We start from the raw sequence: 26,547 nt of genomic DNA on the forward strand, positions 1-26,547 counted from the left end.
CCCCTCTCTCTTTCTGTGTGTGTGTGTGTGTGTGTGTGTGTGTGTGTGTGTGTGTGTGTGTGTGTGTGTGTGTGTGTGTGTGTGTGTGTGTGTGTGTGTGTGTGTGTGTGTGTGTGTGTGTGTGTGTGTGTGTGTGTGTGTGTGTGTGTGTGTGTGTGTGTGTGTGTGTGTGTGTGTGTGTGTGTGTGTGTGTTGTAGATGCCGGTCGTATGAGGACTGTTGTGGGACGCGGTGCTGTGTCCGAGCTCTCTCCATACAGAGACTATGGTACTTCTGGTGAGTTCCCCCAAGACTAGACTGCCAGTCTAGCTTCTCATCCTACTCTCTTTAATATACTCCCTCCTTCCTCCTACTCTCCTCCCTGCTCTCTCTCTCTCTCTTTCTCTTTGTCTCTCTCGCTTTCTCTCTCTTACACTCTCGCTCGCTCGCACTCTCTCTCCTCTCTCTGTCTCTACCCAACGTAGCCCCTGTATGTACTTGTGTGCATTTATGCATAAGACACTGGTTTGTTCATGAAGTTTATGGTCCTATGGGAGCACCTTTGTTTTTGCTTAGACCATGCCCCTCACATGAGGCTTTCTTGCTGCAGCTTAGAATAGCTACACTGGCTCACAGTGAAATGCTTCCCACTGGGCACAGACGTCAATTATACATCGATGCCACGTTGGTTCAATGAAATTTCATTGTGGAAACAACATTGATTGACCAGTGTGTGCCCAGTGGGTTGATTGTTATGACATGATCTTAATATGCAATTCAGTCATTGTAGAAACTGCTCTGTGCATGCATTAGGGCTGTCCCAACTAAAACAAATCTTGGTCGACCAAGAATCATCTGTTCTTTCACCAATCGATTGGTCGACATTTTTAAACGTATATTTTCCATATATTGACACATCCTATGTGTTTTAATCAAATCAACAATATTCACTGAGCTTGTCTGATGCTTTAAGCACACAGTTTGATTAAATAATGAAGACACACAAATGACTAGCAATTGATTTGATAGTGCTGGGCCAGGCTCGGACTTGCTGCGCTGTGTTAAAAAAACAAAAATATGGAGTGACTGTGACTAGCATCCAGTTGTCTCTTTCTCCTCCCTCCTGCAGCGAACACCACAGAACATCAAAGTGTTTATTGCGCTGTCCATGTTGCTGAAGGTGCAACATAATTAAGCTATTTCTGACTGAAAAGTTATGTTTCCGAAATCCCTAATTTGTTTAGGGAAAACAATTTCAACATGTCCAGGTGATAGGTAACTCGAGCTTGGTTCCCAAGTTTCTAAACCATACCAAACCATCTTTCCTACAGTGTTGCCATAATATTTGAATTGAGGAAGTGTGATCATAATCATTAGCATATTTTAGTGATCCACAGTACGTCCTAAAACTAATTCCGTCAGAATAGGGCACAATAAGGCTTGACCTATAGCCAGGGCCGGTCTTTGCCATTCTGCTGCCATAGCCAAGACCAAAAAATGCATCCCCCTGCAAAACTAGAATAGTCCCAGTAAGCAGAATTAAGTTGAAAAGATGTCTAAAATACATATTTTCCTGACGGTGAAGTTAGGTTCAATTTGGGTTCTGAATGAAGAGTGAAAGGTATTTTCTGTATGTTCAAATGTATATTTTCGAGGACGCTGAAAAGGCATATTTTCCAGACGTTGAAAAATATGTACTTTCCAGACGTTAAAATTTGTTTCATTTTCGGTTTTGAATGAAGGTTGAAAATACTTATTTTCCGGATGTTGAAAATACGTACCGTAATTTCTGGACTATAAGCCGCAACTTTTTTCCCACGCTTTGAACCTCGCGGCTTAAACAATGACGCGGCTAATATATGGATTTTTCCCGCTTTCAATTTTTTTTTACAAAAAAACACATTCTGTGACGTGCTCAGTTTTTTGGCGGCATGAAGCTTTCATTAGACCAATGAAATTGCCGAACTGGTTAAGGTCAAAACACTTTTTTGTTTACTGTTTAGATTAAATCGAGGGCTCTCAAACTTCCCATCATTCTGATTACGGTAGTCATTTTGTCACCCTCATCATGGCAAAGACACGGAGAAATGCATATGATGCAGCTTTCAAGTTGAAGGCGATTGATCTGGCTGTTGGAAAAGGAAATAGAGCTGCTGCACGGGAGCTTGGTCTTAATGAGTCGATGATAAGACGTTGGAAACAGCAGCGTGAGGAATTGACTGAGTGCAAAAAGACAACTTAAGCTTACTGCAAATGTTTTATTTTTTGTTACAAGCCGTGTTTCGTTAAAGCCTATTTATTTTTGTTACAAGCCGTGTTTCGTTAAAGCCTATTTATTTTTGTTACAAGCCGTGTTTCGTTAAAGCCTGTGTAAAGTTAATTTGTTTCAATGTACATGCGGGTTCTAGACATGTGCGGCTTATTTATGTACAAAATAATATAATTTTTTTAATTCAGTGGGTGCGGCTTATATTCAGGTGCGCTCAATAGTCCGGAAATTACGGTACTTTACAGACGTTGCAAAAATAAATGGGTGTTTTTTGGGGGGGGGGGGGGGGGGGGGGTGTTGAAATCAGGCTCATATTGGGTTCTGAATGAAAGTTGAAAATACATTTTTGAGGTTCAATAAATTTTATTGTTGAACAAACACAATGCTCTCAGTCAATCCAAAATGTTATTGAACCTCAAACCTGAATGTTTAACAAAGGAAAAGTGAGTTTTGGCTTTCTCAGGGAAATATACTGCTCAAAAAATAAAGGGAACACTTAAACAACACATCCTAGATCTGAATGAAATAAATCTTATTAAATACTTTTTTCTTTACATAGTTGAATGTGCTGACAACAAAATCACAGAAAAATAATCAATGGAAATCCAATTTATCAACCCATGGTGTTCTGGATTTGGAGTCACACTCAAAATTAAAGTGGAAAACCACACTACAGGCTGATCCAACTTTGATGTAATGTCCTTAAAACAAGTCAAAATGAGGCTCAGTAGTGTGTGTGGCCTCCACGTGCCTGTATGACCTCCCTACAACGCCTGGGCATGCTCCTGATGAGGTGGCGGATGGTCTCCTGAGGGATCTCCTCCCAGACCTGGACTAAAGCATCCGCCAACTCCTGGACAGTCTGTGGTGCAACGTGGCGTTGGTGGATGGAGTGAGACATGATGTCCCAGATGTGCTCAATTGGATTCAGGTCTGGGGAACGGGCGGGCAAGTCCATAGCATCAATGCCTTCCTCTTGCAGGAACTGCTGACACACTCCAGCCACATGAGGTCTAGCATTGTCTTGCATTAGGAGGAACCCAGGGCCAACCGCACCAGCATATGGTCTCACAAGGGGTCTGAGGATCTCATCTCGGTACCTAATGGCAGTCAGGCTACCTCTGGCGAGCACATGGAGGGCTGTGCGGCCCCCCCAAAGAAATGCCACCCCACACCATGACTGACCCACCACCAAACCGGTCATGCTGGAGGATGTTTCAGGCAGCAGAACGTTTTCCACGGCGTTTCCAGACTCTGTCACGTCTGTCACGTGCTCAGTGTGAACCTGCTTTTATCTGTGAAGAGCACAGGGTGCCAGTGGCGAATTTGCCAATCTTGGTGTTCTCTGGCAAATGCCAAACGTCCTGCACGGTGTTGGGCTGTAAGCACAACCCCCACCTGTGGACGTCGGGCCCTCATACCACCCTCTTGGAGTCTGTTTCTGACCGTTTGAGCAGACACATGCACATTCGTGGCCTGCTGGAGGTCATTTTGCAGGGCTCTGGCAGTGCTTCTCCTGCTCCTCCTTGCACAAAGGCGGAGGTAGCGGTCCTGCTGCTGGGTTGTTGCCCTCCTACGGCCTCCTCCACGTCTCCTGATGTACTGGCCTGTCTCCTGGTAGCGCCTCCATGCTCTGGACACTACGCTGACAGACACAGCAAACCTTCTTGCCACAACTCGCATTGATGTGCCATCCTGGATGAGCTGCACTACCTGAGCCACTTGTGTGGGTTGTAGACTCCGTCTCATGCTACCACTAGAGTGAAAGCACCGCCAGCATTCAAAAGTGACCAACACATCAGCCAGGAAGCATAGGAACTGAGAAGTGGTCTGTGGTCCCCACCTGCAGAACCACTCCTTTATTGGGGGTGTCTTGCTAATTGCCTATAATTTCCACCTGTTGTCTATTCTATTTGCACAACAGCATGTGAAATTTATTGTCAATCAGTGTTGCTTCCTAAGTGGACGGTTTGATGTCACAGAAGTGTGATTGACTTGGAGTTACATTGTGTTGTTTAAGTGTTCCCTTTATTTTTTTGAGCAGTGTATATAAGTGTGCACAATTATTAGGCAACTATTAGTGTGCAGAATTATTAGGCAACTAAATTACAAAAATAATTTCTCTCAACTCACTTGTTTATTCTCAATTGTTAGAGTAACTGTAACAGATAAGTAACACAAAATGACAATTATATAACATTTGTGGCCTTTCAAAAATATTCAGTGACCAATATAGCTACCCGTATTTTCAATAACTGCCATGAGCCTTCCATCCATGGAGTCTGTCAGTTTCTTGATCTGTTCACAATCATTTTCGCTGAAGCAGCAACCACAGCCTCCTAAGTGCTGTTCAAAAAGGTGTATTGTCTTCCATCACTGTAAATCTCACGTTTAAGAAGGGCCCACAAGTTCTCAATAGGATTTAAGTCAGGTGAGGAAGGGGGCCAGGTCATTATTCAGGCATCTTTGAGGCCCTTGCTGGCTAGCCAAGCAGCGGAGTACTTGGATGCATGTGATGGAGCATTGTCCTGCATAAAGATCATGGCCTTCTAGAATGCTGAGGACTTCTTCCTGTACCACTGTTTGACGAAAGAATCTTCCAGAAACTGGCAGTAGGTTTGGGAGTTGAGTTTCAGTCCATCTTCAACCCGAAAAGGTCCAACTACCTCATCCTCAATGATAGCAGCCCATACCAGTACCCCTCCTTCACCTTGCTGGCACCTGACTCAAAGTGGTGCCCTGTGTCCATTACTGATCCAGCCACGGGCCCATCCATTTGGTCCATCAAGAGTCACTTTCATTTCATCTGTCTATAAAACCTTTGAAAAATCTGTCTTCGGGTATTTCTTTGCCCAATCTTGACGCTTGTGAATCTTATTCAGTGGTGGTCTTGTTTCAGTCTTCTTGACCTTGGCCATGTCTCTGAGCACTTGACACCTTGTACTTCTGAACACTCCAGGTAGGTTGCAGTTCTGGAATACGGTGGCACTGGAGGATAATGGGTTCCTGGTAGTTTGACATCTAATTCTTCTCAAGTCTTTTGCAGTTAATTTGCGCCTTTTCTTCCCCATGCATTTTTTGCGCCCCAGTTGACTATTCACAACAAAACGTTTGAATGTCCGGTGGTCACACCTCAATAGTTTAGCTATTTAAAGAGTGTCGCATCCGTCTGAAAGGCATTTTACATTTTTTGGCTTTTCAGTGTCAGTTAAATTTCTTTTTTGGCCCATTTTACCTGAGGTAATGAGGCTGCCTAATAATTATGCACACCTTAATATAAGGTGTTATTCACTTTCGCCACACCCTCCCTTATTACACAAATACATATCACCTGAAAATGATTAACTCCAATAAGCATTCAAGTTTATATGGTTTGGAGTTCGAAAATGTGAATAGAAACAATGATAAGATCAGATTACTCACTTGCCTAATAATTGTGCACGCAGTGTATGTTTAGATCAAAAACCAATGTCAGTGGATGTGGAAATCAAGGCCGGTCTGGAACTGCACCAAGAAAAGATGTCCAAAAGGCGTCGGTGTTGGTCCATGTTTACTGAGGCGTAGCCTACAGTGTTGCCTGAAATAGAATTTTATGAATTCCCATCTATGTGGTAAGCCTACCATTTACAAAACACCAAAAAACTAAATCCGGACAATACCAAAAAAAGACATCCAAAAGATGTCTGCTTGTGCTTACTAGGTTGTAGCCTACCATGTCGGCCCAAGGGCATTTTATGGATGCCCATCCATGTGGTAGGCCCACCGTTTGTAAAACAGGCCATTGTGTTGGCTTTATTAGTCCTGATTCCTGTGACTAATCAATTTGACTATTTATGCACTGAGTATTAGTTACCCAACTTTATGAGGATTTATCGTGAGCCTATTTGCAATGTGTTTACACAGCGGGTAATGCAGAAGCAAATTTTTCTCGCTGTAATCAGCTTGTCAAAAAAATGTAAAGAAACAAACTTGAAACCACTGATCATGACGATGGGGTGAAACCCCTGGACAACAGTCGTGATTGTCCATTCCATAATGTCCATTTTACTTTGGCCTGTTCTGATTTTAGGATATGTTGTTTGTTAACATGACAGTTCACATTTTATTTGATTGTGCCCATATAGGTTAGGCTGTTTGATCTGAGAAACCTGCATGATGTAAAAAGTGTCCTTCTCATTACATTGTCATACATTTTATCTCCAGCATGTAGGCTTCAGAAAAGGCCACATACTCTTTCTACCATATCCAATATCTGCTACATTTTTTATATATTTTTATTTCAACTTTATTTAACCAGGTAGGCCAGTTGAGAACAAGTTCTCATTTACAACTGCGACCTGGCCAAGATAAAGAAAAGCAGTGCAACAAAAACAAAAACACAGAGTTACACATGGGATAAACAAACGTACAGTCAATAACACAATAGAAAAATCTGTATACAGTGTGTGCAAATGAAGTAAGGAGGTAAGGCAATACATAAGTAATTACAATTTAGCAATTAACACTGGAATGATAGATGTGCAGATGAGGATGTGCAAGTAGAAATACTGGTGTGCAAAAGAGCAGAAAAACAAAATCAATTATGGGGATGAGGTAGGTAGTTGGATGGGCTATTTACAGATTGGCTGTGTACAGCTGCATCGATCGGTAAGCTGCTCTGACAGCTGATGCTTAAAGTTAGTGAGGGAGATATAAGTCTCCAACTTCAGCGATTTTTGCAATTCGTTCCAGTCATTGGCAGCAGAGAACTGGAAGGAAAGGCGGCCAAATGTGGTGTTGGCTTTGGGGATGACCAGTGAAATATACCTGCTGGAGCGCGTGCTACGGGTGGGTGTTGCTATAGTGACCAGTGAGCTGATATAAGGCGGAGCTTTACCTAGCAAAGACTTATAGATGACCTGGAGCCAGTGGGTTTGGCTACGAATATGTAGCGGGGACCAGCCAACAAGAACATACAGGTCGAAGTGGTGAGTAGTATATGGGGCTTTGGTGACAAAACGGATGGCACTGTGATAGACTGCATCCAATTTACTGAGTGGAGTGTTGGAGGTTATTTTGTAAATGACATCCCCTAAGTCAAGGATCGGTAGGATAGTCCGTTTTAAGAGGGTATGTTTGGCAGCATGAGTGAAGGAGGCTTTGTTGCGAAATAGGAAGCCGATTCTAGATTTAATTGTGCATTGGAGATGCTTAATATGAGTCTGGAAGGAGAGTTTACAGTCTAGCCAGACACCTAGGTATTTATAGTTGTCCACATATTCTAAGTCCGAACCGTCCAGAGTAGTGATGCTAGTCGGGCGGGCGGGTGCGGGCAGTGATCGGTTGAAGAGCATGCATTTAGTTTTTACTAGCATTTAAAAGCAGTTGGTGGCCACGGAAGTAGTGTTGTATGGCATTGAAGCTCGTTTGTAGGTTTGTTAACACAGTGTCCAAAGAAGGACTAAATGTATACAGAATGGTGTCGTCTGCGTAGAGGTGGATCAAAGATTCACCCACATCAAGAGTGACATCATTGATATATAACAGAGAAAAGAGTTGGCCCTGTGAATGAACCCTGTGGCACCCCCATAAATACTGCCAGAGGTCCGGACAACAGGCCCGCCGATTTGACACACTGAACTCTATCTGAGAAAGATTCACTCACATCAAGAGCGACATCATTGATATATAACAGAGAAAAGAGTCGGCCCTGTGAATGAACCCTGTGGCACCCCCATAGAGACTGCCAGAGGTCCGGACAACAGGCCCGCCGATTTGACACACTGAACTCTATGTGCGCCACCCCATGGGTCTCTTGCTCGCAGGCGGCTGCGACAGAGCCTGGACTCGAACCCAGAATCTCTAGTGGCACAGCTAGCACTGCGATGCAGTTAGTGAACCAGGTGAGGCAGTCATTAGAGAAAAAAAGTCTGCCGATGAGGATATGGTAATTGACAGAGTCGAAAGCCTTGGCCAGGTTGATGAAGATGGTTGCACAGTACTGTCTTTTATCGATGGCGGTTATGATATCATTTAGTACCTTGAGCGTGGCTGAGGTGCACCCGTGACCAGCTCGGAAACCGGATTGCACAGCGGAGAATGTACGGTGGGATTCAAAATGGTCAGTGATCTGCTTGTTCTCTTGGCTTTCGAAGACTTTAGAAAGGCAGGGCAGGATGGATATAGGTCTGTAACAGTTTCTGTCTAGAGTGTCTCCCCCTTTGAAGAGGGGGATGACCGCGGCTGCCTTCCAGTCTTTAGGAATCTCAGATGATACGAAAGAGAGTTTGAACAGGCTAGTAATAGGGGTTCCAACAATGGCGGCTGATAATTTTAGGAAGAGAGTGTCCAGATTGTCTAGCCCAGCTGATTTGTAGGGCTCCAGATTTTGCAGCTCTTTCAGAACATCAGCATCAGCTGTCTGGATTTGGGTGAAGGAGAAGCGGGGGGGGGGGGGGGGGGTCTTGGGCCAGTTTCTGCGTGGGGTGCAGAGCTGCTGTTGGCCAATGTTGGGGTAGCCAGGTGGAAAGCATGGCCAGCCGTAGACAAATGCTTATTGAAATTCTCGATTATCGGGGGCCTCCCAAGTGGCGCTGTTGTCTAAGGTGCTGCATCGCAGTGCTAGCTGTGCTACTAGAGATTTTGGGTTCGAGTCCAGGCTCTGTCGCAGCCGCCCGCGACCGGGAGACCCATAGGGCGGCGCACAATTGGCCCAGCATCGTCCGGGTTAGGGGAGGGCTTGGCCGGCAGGGATATCCTTGTCTCATCGCGCACTAGCGACTCCTGTGGTGGGCCGGGCGCAGTGCACGCTGACACGGTCGCCAGGTGTATGGTGTTTCCTCTGACACATTGGTGTGGCTGGCTTCCGGGTTGGATGGGCATTGTGTCAAGAAGCAGTGCGGCTTGGTTGGGTTGTGTTTCGGAGGATGCATGGCTCTCGACCTTTGCCTCTCCCGAGTCCGTACAGGAGTTGCAGCGATGAGACAAGACTGTAACTACTACCAATTGGATACCACGAAATTGGGGAGAAAAAAGGGGTCAAAAAAAGAAATTCGCAATTATTGTGGATTTATCGGTGGTGACAGTGTTTCCTAGCCTCAGTGCAGTGGGCAGCTGGGAGGAGGTGCTCTCATTCTCCATGGTCTTTACAGTGTCCCAAAACGTTTTGGAATTAGTGCTGCAGGATGCAAATTTCTGTTTGAAAAAGCTAGCCTTTGCTTTTCTAACCGACTGTGTATATTGGTTCCTGACTTCCCTGAAAAGTTGCATATCGCGGGGACTATTCGATGCTAGTGCAGTACGCCACAGGATGTTTTTGTGCTGGTCAACGGCAGTCAAGTCTGGAGTGAACCAAGGGCTATATCTGTTCTAAAAAAAATTAAAGGGGCATGCATATTTAAGATGGTGAGGAAAGCACTTTTAAAGAACAACCAGGCATCCTCTACTGATGGGATGAGGTCAATATCCTTCCAGGATACCCGGGCCAGGTTGTTTGACCATGGACCCATAACGGACGCAGGCAAGGAGGCAGTGATCACTGAGATCCTGGTTGAAAACAGCAGAGGTGTATTTAGAGGGCAAGTTGGTCAGGATGATATCTATGAGGGTGCCCATGTTTACGGATTTAGGGTTGTACCTGGTAGGTTCCTTGATAATTTGTGTGAGATTGAGGGCATCTAGTTTAGATTGTTGGATGGCCGGGGTGTTAAGCATATCCCAGTTCACCTAACAGTACTCTGAAGATAGATGGGGGGCAATCAATTCATATATGGTGTCCAGGGCACAGCTGGGAGCTGAGTGGGGTCTATAACAAGCGGCAACAGTGAGAGACTTATTTCTGGAGAGATGGATTTTTTTGAAAAGTAGAAGCTCGAACTGTTTGGGCATATACCTGGATAGTATGACAGAACTCTGCAGGCTATCTCTGAAGTAGATTGCAACTCCGCCCCCTTTAGCAGTTCTATCTTGACGGAAAATGTTGTAGTTGGGGATGGAAATGTTAGAATTTTTGGTGGCCTTCCTAAGCCAGGATTCAGACACGGCTAGGACATCAGGGTTGGTGGAGTGTGCTAAAGCAGTGAAAAAAGCAAACTTAGGGAGGAGGCTTCTGATGTTAATGTGCAGGAACCCAAGGCTTTTATGGTTACAGAAGTCAACAAATGAGAGCGCCTGGGTTATCCTCTACATCACCAGAGGAACAGAGGAGGAGTAGGATGAGGGTATGGCTAAAGACTATAAGAACTGCTTGTCTAGTGCGTTGGGAACAGAGAATAAAAGTAGCAGATTTCTGGTCGTGGTAGGATAGATTCAGGGCATAATGTACAGACGGGTATGGTAGAGTACGAGTACAGTGGAGATAAACCTAAGCATTGAGTGACGATGAGAGAGGTTGCATCTCTGGAGGCACCAGTTAAGCTAGGTGAAGTCTTCGCATGTGTGGTGGGTGGGACAAAGGAGCTATCTAAGGCATGTTGAGGGGACTAGGGGCTCCGCAGCAAAATAAAACAATGAGAGCTACCCTAAACAACAGTATCCAAGGCATTTTGACATTAGAGAGAGGCATAAAGCAATCACAGGTGTTGATTGGGAGAGCTAAGACAACAAGGGGTAAGACAACAACGGGTAAACAGCTAAGACAACAACAACGGGTAAATGGCTGATGAATGGGCAGAGAGGGTCAGTTAGCTACACACAGGGCCTGAGTTCGAGGCTGGGGCCGACAGATAAACAAAATGAAGTACCGTGTTAATGAACAATCCAGCAGGCATCAGCTGTGTAGCCGAGTGATCATAGGGTCCAATGAGCAGCAATAGATGAAACAGGGACCCGTTCGGTAGTCGTTACTATGCTAGGCGAGAGGGAGACACAGCGTTCAGAAAGCTAGCGGGCTGGGGCTAGCAGATGGGTCTTCACTGACATCCACGACGCAGAGGCCGGTTGAGAGCACATCGGCCAAATTACGTCAGCAGACCAGTCGTGATGGATCGGCAGGGCTCCGTGTCGACAAAGGGTCCAGGCCAATTGGCAAGGTATTGTAGTTGGTGTACTTCATTGGCTAGCCGGGAGATGAGGCTAGCTCAAGGCTAACTGGTGCTTGCTTCTGGACAGGGGTGTTAGCCACAATAGCCACTCGATAGCAGCTAGCTAGCTAGCTTTCTCCTCTCCTCATTCTGCTGCTGCCTCCGGCATTGTTCTCAACACCAGTAAGCTGGTTAACTTTGCTATTATGCACATAGCAACATGGTCTAGGAAAAGGCGCCAATTCAACAGCGCTCTGATGTGTTTCAGAACCGTGGACAGCGACCGACCACTATCCAATGAGGGAGAAAGCGCATTTGTTATAAAATAATATAATTGTTGTTAGTGTTGCACCATTGTTCTTATGTTATATAACCATATACAATGTCAGTAGCACGTCTTAGACTGTGTGCCATCCACACGGCCTCCACAATGGATCAGTTTTTTTGCTACTGCTCAACTAAAGAAATCTCGGTCGACCAACAGCCTATCAACCAAACAATCGACTAGTCGACTAAATGGGGTCAGCCCTAGCATACATGCATGTTAGTGATGCGCGGGTTGACTCATAAACTGCAGTCCCCGCAGTTATATCCACAGGTCAGGCATGTTTAGGGTCATTAAATATTGTGTTTGAAGCGTGGGTTGATTAAAGAGGAAACAGTAGCCTACCTTAAAAAAAGCCATGAATGTATAATTATTGTGCAATTTATATCTATAGGCTACATTGAGGTTTTTCTTTAATTATTCTAGGCTATCTGGCATTAGTGCGTAAGCCTTAGCTTTAGGGTCTAACTGTACGCTTGTCTACACGCCATGGCCAAATGCTTTTAGGAACAGGCAGAAAAAATGTACATCGATCCACTGAGGCAAAAAGGACAATGTCAGAATTTAATTCAAATAGAGAGTTGGAAATAAAGAGAAGGGAGGGACAGAAAAGTAATGTTTGGGAAAGATTATGTGTGATGATTGTGAGGTGCTATACAAATTCGACAGTCACAAGAAGGTGACTTCAAGTAGGCATATGAGATGTCAAGGAAACTGTATGTAGCCTACTCTTCAGATCAGAAACTGAACATCTGGACACTGACTGTAGGGCTATAACCTATTTTTTTTTATTGTTTAACCTTTATTTAACTAGGCAAGTCAGTTAAGAACACATTCTTATTTACAATAACCTTTATATTAACTCCTGCAGAATTAGGCATTTCTTGTAGTAAAATGATACACCAAATGTAGGCTACATTTTGACTCTGGAACAGGAGTGGAGAAATATTATTTCTTTCTTTCAGCATCCTGAGAGAATGCAAATGCACAATTAGATACCTTCTGTAAAGGCGTTATCTTTATCAGCATCATTAAAGCTGATACTATTAAAACCACATCAAATATGCATTCAAGCCAAACTGAAATATTACCAGAAACATGGGTTGTTTTCACAGCTTTCTATTTCCAATACAACTGGTCAAACTGATGTCATTTGGACATTTTGCACAGAAAATCTTTCCATTTTTTGGGGTTGAGTTATTGCATTTTCTCCCCGGTCCCTAAACGTCTTTGCTCCGCAAAAGTAGAGATGACGAGAAAAACTTTACTGATGTCAACTATATATACTGAACAAAAATATAAACGCAACATGTAAAGTGTTGATCCCATGTTTCATGAGCTGAAATTAAAGATCCCAGAAATGTGAGCATTTCTCCTTTGCAAACATAATCCATCCACCTGACAGGTGTAGCATATCAAGAAGCTGATTAAACAGCATGATCATTATACAGGAGCACTTGTGTTGGGGACAATAAAAGGCCACTCTAACATGTGCAGTTTTGTTACACAACACAATGCCACAGATGTCTCAAGTTTTGAGGGAGCAGGCAATTGGCATACTGACTGCAGGAATGTCCACCAGAGCTGTTGCCAGAGAATTGATGTTCATTTCTCTACCATAAACCGCCTCCAACGTGGTCTTAGAGAATTTGGCAGTACGTCCAACCTGACAAAAATTCACAGACCACGTGTAACCAGGCCAGCCCAGTGTAACCAGGCCAGCCCAGGACCTCCAAGCCGGCTTCTTCACCTGCGGGAACGTCTGAGACCAGCCGCCCGAACAGCTGATGAAACTGAGAATTATTTCTGTCTGTAATAAAGCACATTAGTGGGGAAAAACACATTCTGATTGGCTGGACCTGGCTCCCCGCCCAGGCCCACCCATGGCTTCCCCCCTGCCCAGCCATGTGAAATCCATAGATAACCATAGATTAGGGCCTAATGAATTTATTGCAATTGACTGATTTCCTTATATGAACTGTAACTCAGTAAAATCTTGAAATGTTTGCATGTTTCGTTTATATTTTTGTTCATCCTAGATTGAAGCATTCATTCGATTGATTTATGATATTTGTAATGAACACGAGGGGAGACAGAGAGCTGGTTTCAAGCGCATGGTGCAGCAGGTGTTTTATTTGTAAAGGACCACAGGAGGAGGCAGGTAGCTGGGTCCAGGGGCAGGCAGAAGGTCATACACTGAGGGTCCATAAAGGCAACAGTACAGGCAGGGAAAAGGCTAGTAACGTCGTCCGGGAGATCAGGCAATAGGTTGATAACAGGAAATCCGATAAGCTAAGGTACAGGCAGGGAATAGGCGTCGTTAGTGAGGTATGCAAAAATGATCATACACGGGAGGATTAAATCACGGGAAAAACAGCGCGCCGACTAGAAGTGCGTCACAAAACGAACAACACCTCACAATGATCGGGTGCAAAGAACTGAACTAACTAGTGTGTGATAATGACATACAGGTGTGTGACCAGGTGATAAGAATTCAGGTGATTGGGATCTGGAGAGTGAGCTGCGTTCAGGGGATCTACGTGTTTGAGAGTGTGAGCTGGAGAGTGAGCTGCGTTCAGGGGGATCTACGTGTTTGAGAGTGTGAGCTGGAGAGTGAGCTGCGTTCAGGGGGATCTACATGTTTGAGAGTGTGAGCTGGAGAGTGAGCTGCGTTCAGGGGGATCTACGTGTTTGAGAGTGTGAGCTGGAGAGTGAGCTGCGTTCAGGGGGATCTACGTGTTTGAGAGTGTGAGCTGGAGAGTGAGCTGCGTTCAGGGGGATCTACGTGTTTGAGAGTGTGAGCTGGAGAGTGAGCTGCGTTCAGGGAATCTACGTGTTTGAGAGTGTGAGCTGGAGAGTGAGCTGCGTTCAGGGGATCTACGTGTTTGAGAGTGTGAGCTGGAAGCAGACGTTACCAATATTCTGGTGAGCTAGGGTTTATTTAGTCTTCTATGGAAACATATAATGACAAGAGCAACTACAAGTATCTAATTATAGACAAGTTGACTAAGAAATAGCCTACCAAAAAGTCTGATTTTATAAGCAGAAACGTACACTGATTGTACAAAACATTAGGAACACCTTCCTAATATTCAGTTGCACCCTCTTTTGCCCTCAGAACAGCCTCAATTTTCGGGCCATGGACTACAAGGTGTTGAAAGCATGCTGGCTCATGTTGACCCCAATGCTTCCCACAGTTGTGCCAAGTTCGCTGGATGTCCTTTGGGTGGTGGACCATTCTTAATACATACGGGAAACTGTTGAGCATGAAAAACCCAGCAGAATTGTAGTTGTTGACATACTCAAACTGGTGCTCCTGGAACCTACTACCATACCCCGTTCAAAGGCACTTAAATCTATTGTCTTGCCCATTCATGGATGGGTTATTAGCAATTACAAGTGGGTGCGGGTGAACAAACTAGTGCATGCATGACTGTTCATGCTTCAGCGTAGAGGTTCATCTTGACTTTGGTTTGTTCTTTAGTTCAGTACACCTGTTTGAGAGAAAGGTCCTTATACTATATTTTACAACAAATCCTTCACATCAAATCAAATGGTATTGTCACATGCTTCGTAAAACAACAGGTGTAAACTAACAATGAAATGCTTACTTACGATACCTTCCCAACAATGCAGAGAGAAATAATAGAACAATTATAGCATGAGAACTAAATACACAATGAGTGGGCTAACGATAACTTGGCTTTATACACTGAGGACCAGTACTGAGTCGATGTGCAGGGGTATGAGGTAATTGAGGTAGATACAGTACCTACAGTACCGTATTCACACATTTTGTTATTACAAGTTGGGATTAAAATGGATTGACTTGTCATTTTTGATCAACCATCTACACAAAATACTATAACGACAAAGTTGAAGAGATTTATAACATTTTATAAAAATGTATGAAAATAAAACACTAATATATCTTGAGCAGATAAGTATTCACCCCCTTCAGACAATATATGTTAAACACCTTTGGCAGCGATTACAGCTGTGAGTCTTTTTGGGTAAGTCTCTAATAGCTTTGCACATCTACAATATTTGCCCATTACTCTTTAAAAAATGATTCAAGCTCTGTCAAGTTGGTTGTGGATCATTGCTAGAAAGCCATTTTCAAGTCTTGCCATAGATTTTCAACCCGATTTCAGATAGAACTGTAATTAGAACAGTCAGGAACATTAAACGTCATCTTGGTAAGCAACCCTAGTGTAGATTTGGCCTTGTGTTTTAGATTATTGTCCTGCTGAAAGGTGAATTCGTCTCCCAGTGACGGTTGGAAAGAAGACTGAACCAGATTTTCCTGTAGGATTTTGCCTGTGCTTATCTGTATTCTGTTTATTTTTATCATCAACAAAAAACTCCCTATTCCTTGCCGATGACAAGCATACCCATAACATGAAGCAGCCACCACCATGCTTGAAAGTATGAAGAGTGGTACTCAGTGATGGGTTGTGTGGGATTTTCCCCAAATTAATGCTTTGTATTCAGGACAAAAGTTCATTTCTTTGCCAATTGTCTTTGCTGTATTACTTACAGTAAGTGCCTTGTAAACAGGATGCATGTTTTGACATATTTTTTATTCTGTACAAGCTTCCTTCTTTTCACTCTGACATTTAGGTTAGTATTGTGGAGTAACCGCAATGTTGTTGATCCATCCTCAGCTTTCTCATTTCACAACCATTCAACTCTGTAACTGTTTTAGAATCACCATTGGCCTCATGGTGAAATCTCTGCGCAGTTTCCTTTCTCTCCGGCAACTGAGTTAGGAAGGATGCCTGTATCTTTGTAGTGACTGGGTGTATTGATACCCCATCCAAAGCCTAATTAATGACTTCACCATGCTCAATATTTTTTTAACACACATCTACCAAATTCACTACTTGATTGAGCGACCTTACAGATAACTGTGTGTGGTACAGAGATGGGGTAGTCATTAAAAAATTATGTTAACCAATATTATTGAACACAGAGTCCATGCAACTTATGTGATTTTTTTTTTTTTAAAGCACATTTATTCTCCTGAACTTATTTAGGCTTGCCATAACAAAGGGTTTGAATACTTATTGACTGAAGACATTTCATATTTTTATTTTTTATGAATTTCCCAAAAATTCTACAAACAAAATTCCACTTTGACATTATGGGGTATTGTGTGTAGATAAGTGACACAAAATCTAAATGTAATCCATTTTAAATTCAGGCTGTAACCCAACAAAATCTGGAAAAGTAAAGGGGTGTGAATACTTTCTGAAGGCACTGTATGTACATATACAGTGGATATAGAAAGTCACCACCCACTTTCAAAATGTTCACATTTTGTTTCCTTACAGCCTGAAATGAAAACACATAAAATTTGACTTTTTCTGGCTTTATTTACACACACTTCATTTTTTTATCTGAAAATTAATTAAAATTAAAACAACAAAATACCCTATTTGGATAAGTGAACACCACCCTGAGTTAATACTTGGTGGAACCACCTTTTACTTGAATTACAGCCATGAGTCTCTTTGTATACGTCTCTACTAACTTTGCACACCTAGACTGTGCAATATTTGTCCATTCTTCCTTGCAGAATTGTTCAAGCTCAGTCAAAATGCATGGTGACTGCTCATGGACTGCATTCTTCAAGTCATTTATGTCAGGGCTCTGACTAGGCCACTCAAGGACATTCAAGGCTGCAGGTTCTCCTCAAGAATCTGGCGGTATTTTGCACTGTCCATTTTTCCTTTTATCCTGACAAGTGCTCCAGCCCCTGCTGAAGAGAAACAACCCCACAACAGGATGCTGCCACCGCCTTGCTTTACTGTAGGCATGGTGTTCTTTGGGTGGAAAGATGTATTGGGTTTTCACCAGACATATCGTTTTGCGTTCAGGGCAAAAAGTTACACTTTGGTCTCATCTGACCACAGCACCTTTTGCCACTTGGCCTCGGAATCTACAATGTGCATTTTGGCAAAGCTCAAACAAGACTTAATGTGGCTTTTTTTTAGGAGTGTTTTTTTTCTTGCCACCCTCCCATAGAGGCCAGATTTTTGGAGCACTTGATATATTGTGGTCATATGCACACATTGACCAGTCTTTGCCATATAGGCCTGAAGCTCCTTCAAAGTCTCCATTGGCTTCTTGGCAGCCTCTCTGATCAGTCTCCTCCTTGCCTGGCCATCCAGTTTGGAGGGACGGCCTGATCTATTTAGGGTCTGGGTGGTGCCATACGCCTTCCACTTCTTAATTATGGTCTTAACTATGCTCCGAGGGACAAAGGATTTGAAATCTTTTCATATCCATCCCCTGACTTGTGCCTTTCCACAAATGTATCTCGTAGATCTTTTGAAAGTACCTTTCCACCCATAGTGGATTATTTGCTTTGAATTGTGCTACTAAGCAGTGGAGTCCTCTATGAACAACTGTTTTAATTCTGAACTAACCAAAGTCACTACTATCATAGATGGAAGCCAATTAGCTTGATTTGTTCACTTATCCAAATAGTGTATTTTACTGTTTTACTTGTAATTCATTTTCAGAAATGTTTTTGATTTTAGATTTCTTTCACTGGGATATGGTGGATTACTGTGTGTAAATAAAGCCGGAAAAAGTCAAATTTGATGTGTTTTCATTTCAGGCTGTAAGGCAACAAAAGGTGAACCTTTTGAAAGGGGGTGGTGACTTTCTATACCCACTGTAGGTAGGGGTAAAGTGACTAGGCAATAGGATAGATAATAAGCAGTAGCAGCAGCGTATGTGATGACTTAAAGTTGGTTCAAAAGGGGGTCAATGCAGATAGTCCGGGTAGCTATTTGGTTAACTATTTAGCAACAATATGGTTTTGGGGTAGAAGCTGTTCAGGGTCCTGTTGGTTCCAGACTTGGTGCGTCGGTACCGCTTGCCGTGCGGTAACAGAGAGAATAGTCTATGACTTGGTTGGATGGAGTCTTTGACAATTTCAAGGACCTTCCTCTGACAAAGCTTGATAAAGAGGTCCTGGATGGCAGGGAGCTCTGCCCCAGTGATGTACTGGGCCGCACGCATTACCCTCGGTAACGCCTTGCTGTCGGATGCCAAGCAGTTGCCATACCAAGCGGTGATGCAGCCAGTCAAGATGCCCTCACTGGTGCAGCTGTGGAACTTTTTGAGGATTTGAGGGCCCATGCCAATTCTGTTCAGCCTCCTGAGGGGGAAGAGGCATTGTCCTGCCTTGTTCACGACTGTGTTGAGGTGTGTGAACCATGTCAATTCCTTAGTGATGGGACACAGAGGAACTTGAAGCTCTTGACCCTCTCCACTACAGCCCTGTCGATGGGGATTGTAGTGTGCTCGGCCCTACGTTTCCTGTAGTCAACGATCAGCTCCTTTGTCTTGCTGACGTTGAGGGAAAGGTTGTTGTCCTGGCACCACACTGCCAGGTCACTAACCTCCTCCCTATAGGCTGTCTCGTCGTCGGTGATCAGGCCTACCACCGTCTTGTCGTCAGCAAAGTTAATGATGGTGTTGGAGTTGTGCGCGGCCACGCAGTCATGGGTGAACAGGGAGTACAGGAGGGGACTAAGCACACACCCGAGGGGTCCCCATGTTGATGATCAGCGTAGCGGATGTGTTGTTGCCCACCTTCACCACCTGGAGGAGGCGGTCAGGAAGTCCAGAATCCAGTTGCAGAGGGAGGTGTTTAGTCCCAGGGTCTTGAGCTTATTGATGAGCTTGGAGGGCACTATGGTGTTGAACGCTGAGCTGTAGTCAATCAACAGCAATCTCACATAAGTGTTCCTCTTATCCAGGTGAGAGAGGGCGGTCTGGAGTGCAATAGAGATTGCGTCATCTGTGGATCTGTTTGGGCAGTATGCGAATTGGAGTGTGTTCAGGGTGTCTGGGATGATGATGTTGATGTGAGCCTTGACCAGCCTTTCAAAGAATTTCATGGCTCCAGATGTTAGTACTATGTGGCGATAATAATTTAGACAAGTTACCTTGGCGTTCTTGGGCACACCATAGGGACTATGGTGGTCTGCTTGAAACATTATTACAGACTGGGTCCAGATTAGTGTCCCATTCCTTGAAAGTGGCAGCTCTAGCCTTTAGCTCAGTGCGGATGTTGCCTGTAATCCATGGCTTTGGGTTGAGACATATACGATCACTGTGAGGATGATGTCGTTGATGCACTTATTAATGAAACTGATGGTGACTGATGTAGTAAACTCCTCAATGTTATCGGATGAATCCCGGAACATATTCCAGTCTGCTTGCGAAACAGTCCTACAGCTTAGCATCCGCTTCATTGGACCACTTCTGTATTGAGCTGGTAATTCCTGTTTGAGTTTTTTCTTGTCAGCAGAAATCAGGAGGATAGAGTTATGGTCAGATTTGCTCAAGGGAGGGCGAGGGAGAGCTTTGTATGCATTTTGTTTGTGGTGTAATGGTGATCAAGAGTTTTGTCGCCTCTAGTTGCATAGGTGACATGCTGGTAAAAATGAGGTAAAACGGATTTCAGTTTCCCTGTGTTAAAATCACCGGTCACAAGAAGCTGCATATGCATTTTCAAGTTTGCTTATGGCCCGTTGAGTGTGGTCTTACTGCCAGCATCAGTTTGTGGTGGTAAATAGACAGCTACGAAAAATATAGATTAAAACTCTCTTGGTAAATACTATGGTCTGCAGCTTATAAGGAGGTATTCTCAGGTGAGCAAAAACTTGAGACTTCCTTAACATTAGAGATCATGCATCAGCTGTTGTTAACAAAGAGACACACACCTCCTCCCTTCGCCTTACCCAAAGCTGCCATCCGGTCTAGACGATGCGTAGAAAAGCCAGCGAGATGTATATTATCCATGTCCCGTCTTTGAAGTAGATTCAATAACACTATTATACGGACGTTTTGGAGACACAGAGCTGCTTTGAAATATATAGTACCAGTCAAAAGCTTGGACACACCTACTCATTCAAGGGTTTTTCTTTATTTTTACTATTTTCTACATTGTGGAATAATAGTGAATACATCAAAACTATGTTATGTTTTGACAAGGTCGGGGTGGTATACAGAAGATATCCCTATTTGGCAAAGACCAAGCCCATATTATGGCAAGAACAGCTCAAATAAGCAAAGCAAAACGACAGTCCATCATTACTTTAAGACATGAAACTCATGAAACATGAACATTTCTTCAAGTGTAGTCGCAAAAAACATAAAGCGCTATGATGAAACTGGGTCTCATGAGGACCGCCACAGGAAAGGAAGACCCAGAGTTACCTATGCTGCAGAGGATAAGTTCATTAGAGCTAACTGCACCTCAGATTGCAGCCCAAAGTAACACATACATCTCAACATCAACTGTTCAGAGGAGACTGCGTGAATCAGGCCTTCATGGTCGCATTGCTGCAAAGAAACCACTACTTAAGGACACCAATAAGAAGAAGAGATTGCTTGGGCCAAGAAACATGAGCAATGGACATTAGACCAGTGGAAATCTGTCCTTTGGTCTGATATTTTTGGTTCCAACCGCCGTTTCTTTGTGAGACGCAGAGGAGAACGGATTATCTCCGCCTGTGTGGTTCCCATCGTGAAGCATGGAGGAGGAGCTTTGCTGGTGACACTGTCAGTGTTTCTGCAGCGATACGCCATCCCATCTGGTTTGTGCTTTGTGGGACTATCCTTTGTTTTTCAACAGGACAATGACCCAAAACACACCTCCAGGCTGTGTAAGGGCAATTTTACCAAGGAGAGTGATGGAGTGATGCATCAGATGACCCGGCCTCCACAATCACCTAACCTCAACCCAATTGAGATGGTTTGGGATGAGTTGGACCGCAGAGTAAAGGAAAAGCAGCCAACAAGTGCTCAGTATATGTTCTTCAAGACTGTTGGAAAAGCATTCCAGGTGACTACCTCATGAAGCTGGTTGAGAGAATGCCAAGAGTGTGCAAAGCTGTCATCAATGCAAAGGGTGGCTACTTTGAAAAATCTAAAATATTAAATATATTTCGATTTGTTGAACACTTTTTTGGTTTTGATGTCTTTTTTGATGTTTTCATTATAGTTCTACAATGTAGAAAATAGTAAAAATAAAGAAAACCCTTGAATGAGTAGGTGTGTCCAAGCTTTTGACTGGTACTGTACATGATTGTCCAATTTATATCGATACTGGGCTATTGGGATATTATTTTACTTGTGTAATAAGAGTCCAGACTGTCAAGGATGAACTCTCTAACGCCATTAAATTGAGCATATAAGGTCTTTCAAAGACTACCATTGATGTCAGAGGACTCAATGCATGGAGGTCTCTTTCCCTCATAAGGTCAGAAAATCTTCCTTCCAGCTCTCTCTTTCTTTCATGTAGCTCATTCTGGCTGTAAGGCTATGTACATATTGCATTGGAGTTGACGGAGCTCGTATAAAGTTCTGACTAAACGTTCATGTTTTGCTGTCTGTGTTTGCAGGCTACTGCTGATGATGGGCGTGTTGTTCTGCTGTGGGGCAGGGTTTTTCATCCGCAGACGCATGAACCCCTCCCCGCTTCCTGAGGACACCTTCAATGTGTCATTCACCAGACATCCAATGACAGCTTCAGGTGAGTCACAGTCACACCAACCGCCTTGTGTCATGTCCTCTTCCTCCACTTCCTCCTCTTCATAATATACTTCTACATGCACTCCCTCTCCCATTCTCCCTACCCTCACTATATATCCTATTTCTTTCCAAGTATACCTCCTTCATTTTGTCATTCAACTCCCCACTCCCACATCCTCTCTCCAGATCTCCTTCACTTTATCTCCCACTCCCCCCCATCTACTCATGTCCTTGTCTCCTTCTCATTTCATTGCTAACTATTCCACAGTAATTTATACACAGCAGTACAAAGGAACTTCTCTCAGATGGGACCTGTGTCTCTGATCTCATACAGTACAGTGATTGACTCTACTACTGATTATGGAGCTGCGTCCCAAATGGCACCCTATTCCCTCCTCCTCTCTCTCTCATACACACACACTCTCCTCCAAGCCCCTGCAGTCACTGACCTGGAAATATTGGTATTAATATTTCATGTTCTGGCTCTGGAGGGAATTGGAGTAAAACATAATGGTGCTAATATTCCATATGTTATGTGTTGAGGTGTAAAATGTAATATGTTCCAGTTCAGTGCTGCACCATAGTCCATCCTTGTCCCTGAGTGGACCAATGGAAACTGAGCTGTTGGAGAGAAATGCTGCTTATTCATATTCATGCCTGTAACACATACTCTCTAAACCCAAACATCACTCATCAACATCATCAGTTCAGCTTTCACTATAGCAGTCAGAAAATGTAGCAGTCACAATGCAGAAGTCTAGAGGATAGTGGTATTGTGTGTATTGTGATCTGCTTTGCTGGCAACTTTATTTACATCAACCTTACGAAACAAAATATGACACAATACACCGTGCATAGATGGTGACCATGGTAAATTCCATTAATTTCTCTACTCGCTTTGTCCTCTAGAAATGCAGCAGCCCGGCATGCAAAACTATGGAGCCTCAGGAGGGATGATCCTCACCCCTACATACCCCATACAGGCCCATCCCCACCCGGTCCACCCCTCCCACATGGCAGCACCCTACCCACACCCTCCCCCTCCCGCCTACTGCAACCTCCCTCCTCCACCCTACGAACAGGTGCTGCAGGCTTCGGAAAAGAGGTAACCAGGAGGAAAAGGACATTGGAATTAATTAAATGATTTCAAACTCTTTAGAGTTCTCAACCCTGCCACAACTGACAGCAGAGATGGGTCACTGGCCCACGTTCGAGTAGAAAGCTAGTCTGGTATGGTAATAAAATAGCTTCTCGATGGTAAAAACATCCATGCTCATTAAGGGCTGGTTTCCTGGACACAGATTAACCCTGATCCTGGACTAAAAAGTATGCATTGAAACATGTATTATAATAGCTTTTTAGTCCGGGACTAGGCTTAATCTGTATTTGAGAGCAGCCTCAGTTTGAATCACAATGGATCGGACTCAGTGTTTGTTTTCATGCCACCTCTCTAAGATGTCGACCAGAGGTGAGACCCAATGGTATAAAACAGACATGGATCCAGACAGTTTGTCTATTAACAACTAGCCTGCCTGCCTGCATGGTGCTCTGTCAACAACACTGTGTCAGCTGGAGGAGTAGCATCTATCTGAGCATAACTCAGATCACCCACTCAGGATACTGTATTATCGCCCACTATCTGTTATGTTTTTAATATCACTGCTGTCGGAGCATTTAGTATCTCTAGTACAGATCAGCAGCCTAGTACAGATCAGTAGATTAGATCAGATCAGTAGCTTATAATACTGTGGACATACTGTAGAAATACCAACTCTGTTTCCCTTTGTGTCCCTCAAAATGCATTTTGTGTATGTCTTCCAGTGGAGGCTGCGGAGGGGAGAATGGAGCAAATGGAATGGCATCAAACACATGGCAACCATGTTTGATGTATTTGATACCATTCCACTGATTCCACTCAAGTCATTACCACGAGTCCATTCTCCCCAATTGAGGTGCCACCAACCTCCTGTGATGTCTTCTATATTTTATTCAAGTAGTGTAGCCAATAATCTATGCAATTTGCTAATGAATTCAGATGTAGATTGTGGTTGTTGTTTCTCACAATGTTTTCAAGTTATCCTGAATTAGCATAGTACACAGTTAACATGTATCACCAGCTCGCCTAATAAAGTTTGGCTCTGGGGGAAGTGATTTATCTGGAAATGTATTGTGTTTCTTCCAAATGGTTCAAGATAATGCCACTACAATGCTCTGTACACAGATTCCAAATCTAATATTTCTCATCACAAGTTTCTAGTGTTCACTTTTCTCATTCAACAATAATACTAATACATTACTTTAAACCACCAGGTGTCAGTCAACATCTGTGTCTGATTTTCAAGCATGATCCAGATATTTTATTCTGTACTCTGGAGGCAAGCTGTTGGGCTGAACTGATGTAGAACACAAACCATTGATTTCAGTATCACGTTAGTTCACTCATTTCCAATGGATTGTCATTTTAAGTGGATGCCACACATCAAATCCTATAAATGGGTGTTATGTACGCATCCTGCAGAGCTTTTTTAATCAATTATTTAAAAAGCTTAAAACATGTTAAATTAACCCTTTGTTTATTTCCAACAACTGGTAATACAGAACTAAATTAAATTACTGTAAACCACACTTGTTACCGAAAACGGTTATTTTAATGGAGAACTACAGTGAGTGTACACTATAGACATTGCAAGCACTGACAGGCTGACTTTCTAGAGATGTATTTTCCTAGTGTGCAGCAGCAGCACAGCAGCAGTCAGTGGCTCACAGGATTACTCTCTTCCCTGAATACAAAACCCTGCGGATATTAGCATAATGCCACGATTACATGCTATTTATCCAACATCCTGAATGTAATCCACCGACTCAAAATATTTGTTCACAGTAAGAGCTCTCTGTATCACAAGACACTGTTACACAATGATGCTCAGTAGTCCATACAACTTGTGTGCGCGTGTACCCGCACTACATGATTCACATCATCTACTTTCAAACCTTACCTAATAAATGTGCTCTGACTGAGGCACCTTCAATCTAGATATACTGGTTTCTTGTGAGTGCACTTTTCTCCGGGTCAATTCTCAGTTTTGTGAGAAAGCTATCGCTGCTCTATACAGTGGCTTGCGAAAGTATTCACACCCCTTTTCATTTTTCCTATTTTGTTGCCTTACAACCTGGAATAAAACATTTTGGGGGGTGTTTGTATCATTTGATTTACACAACATGCCTACCACTTTGAAGATGCAAAATAGTTTTTATTATGAAACAAACAAGAAATAAGACAAAAAAACTGAACTTGAGCATGCACAACTATTCACCCCACCAAAGTCAATACTTTGTAGAGGCACCTTTTGCAGCAATTACAGCTGCAAGTCTCTTGGGGTATGTCTCTATAAGCTTGGCACATCTAGCCACTGGGATTTTTGCCCATTCTTCAAGGCAAAACTGCTCCAGCTCATTCAAGTTGGATGGTTTCCGCTGGTGTACAGCAATCTTTAAGTCATACCACAGATTCTCAATTGGATTGAGGTCTGGGCTTTGACTAGGCCATTCCAAGACATTTAAATGTTTCCCCTTAAACCACTCGAGTGTTGCTTTAGCAATATGCTTAGGGTCACTGTCCTGCTGGAAGGTGAACCTCTGTCCCATTCTCAAATCTCTGGAAGACTGAAGCAGGTTTCTCTCAAGAATTCCCCCGTATTTAGCGCCATCCATCATTCCTTCAATTCTGACCAGTTTCCCAGTCCCTGCCGATGAAAAACATCCCCACAGCATGATGCTGCCCTTACCATGCTTCGCTGTGAGGATGGTGTTCCCGGGGTGATGGGTTTGTGCCAGACATAGTGTTTTCCTTGATGGCCCAATAAGCTACATTTTAGTCTCATCTGACCAGAGTACGTCCTTCCATATGTTTGGGGAGTCTCCCACATGCCTTTGGCAAACACCAAACGTGTTTGCTTCTTTTTTTCTTTAAGCAATGGCTTTGTTCTGGCCACTCTTCCGTAAAGCCCAGCTCTGTGGAGTGTACAGCTTAAAGTGGTCCTTTGGATTACTTAAACAAGTAATTTTTTTCATTTCTCTTCACCAGTTTTGACTATTTTGTGTATGTCCATTACATGAAATCCAAACAAAAATCAATTTAAATTACAGGTTGTAATGCAACAATATAGGAAAAACGCCAAGGGGGGTGAATACTTTTGCAAGGCACTGTATAAAGTACTGCCCATTCAGCTACTGTATAATACAGACTAGAGTATAAAAAAGTGTATTTACTCATGCCTCAGGACTGCTGGCAGTGCAGTTGTGGGATGGCTATGTGTTAATTCATGTGTCATCCTGCATCCTCCAGTATGCATAATATTACCCAGGTTAAAAAGGGAGTGATAACATTTTACATAGCTTATATTTTTCACTCTTGA

The 26,547-nt window shown here is 43.4% G+C and overlaps 1 protein-coding gene across 2 annotated transcripts in view; it reads left to right on the forward strand.

Moving 5' to 3' along the window:
- LOC106569210 (WW domain binding protein VOPP1) overlaps nucleotides 1–23,356 on the forward strand; it is a 34,931-nt gene extending 11,575 nt beyond the window's left edge. The window contains exons 4-6 of one of the 2 annotated variants that reach the window (XM_014140344.3): nucleotides 199–276; nucleotides 22,003–22,133; nucleotides 23,042–23,356. In XM_014140344.3, coding sequence (XP_013995819.1) covers nucleotides 199–276; nucleotides 22,003–22,133; nucleotides 23,042–23,241 — 409 coding nt within the window. In that variant the 3' untranslated portion in view covers nucleotides 23,242–23,356. The remainder of the gene's footprint in view (nucleotides 1–198; nucleotides 277–22,002; nucleotides 22,134–23,041) is intronic. The other variant, XM_014140343.3, reaches the window with a different exon arrangement.
- The last annotated feature ends 3,191 nt before the right edge of the window (nucleotides 23,357–26,547 follow it).

This window comes from Salmo salar, chromosome 14, assembly GCF_965601325.2.
Source record: "Salmo salar chromosome 14, fSalSal1, whole genome shotgun sequence".
NCBI lineage: Eukaryota > Metazoa > Chordata > Actinopteri > Salmoniformes > Salmonidae > Salmo > Salmo salar.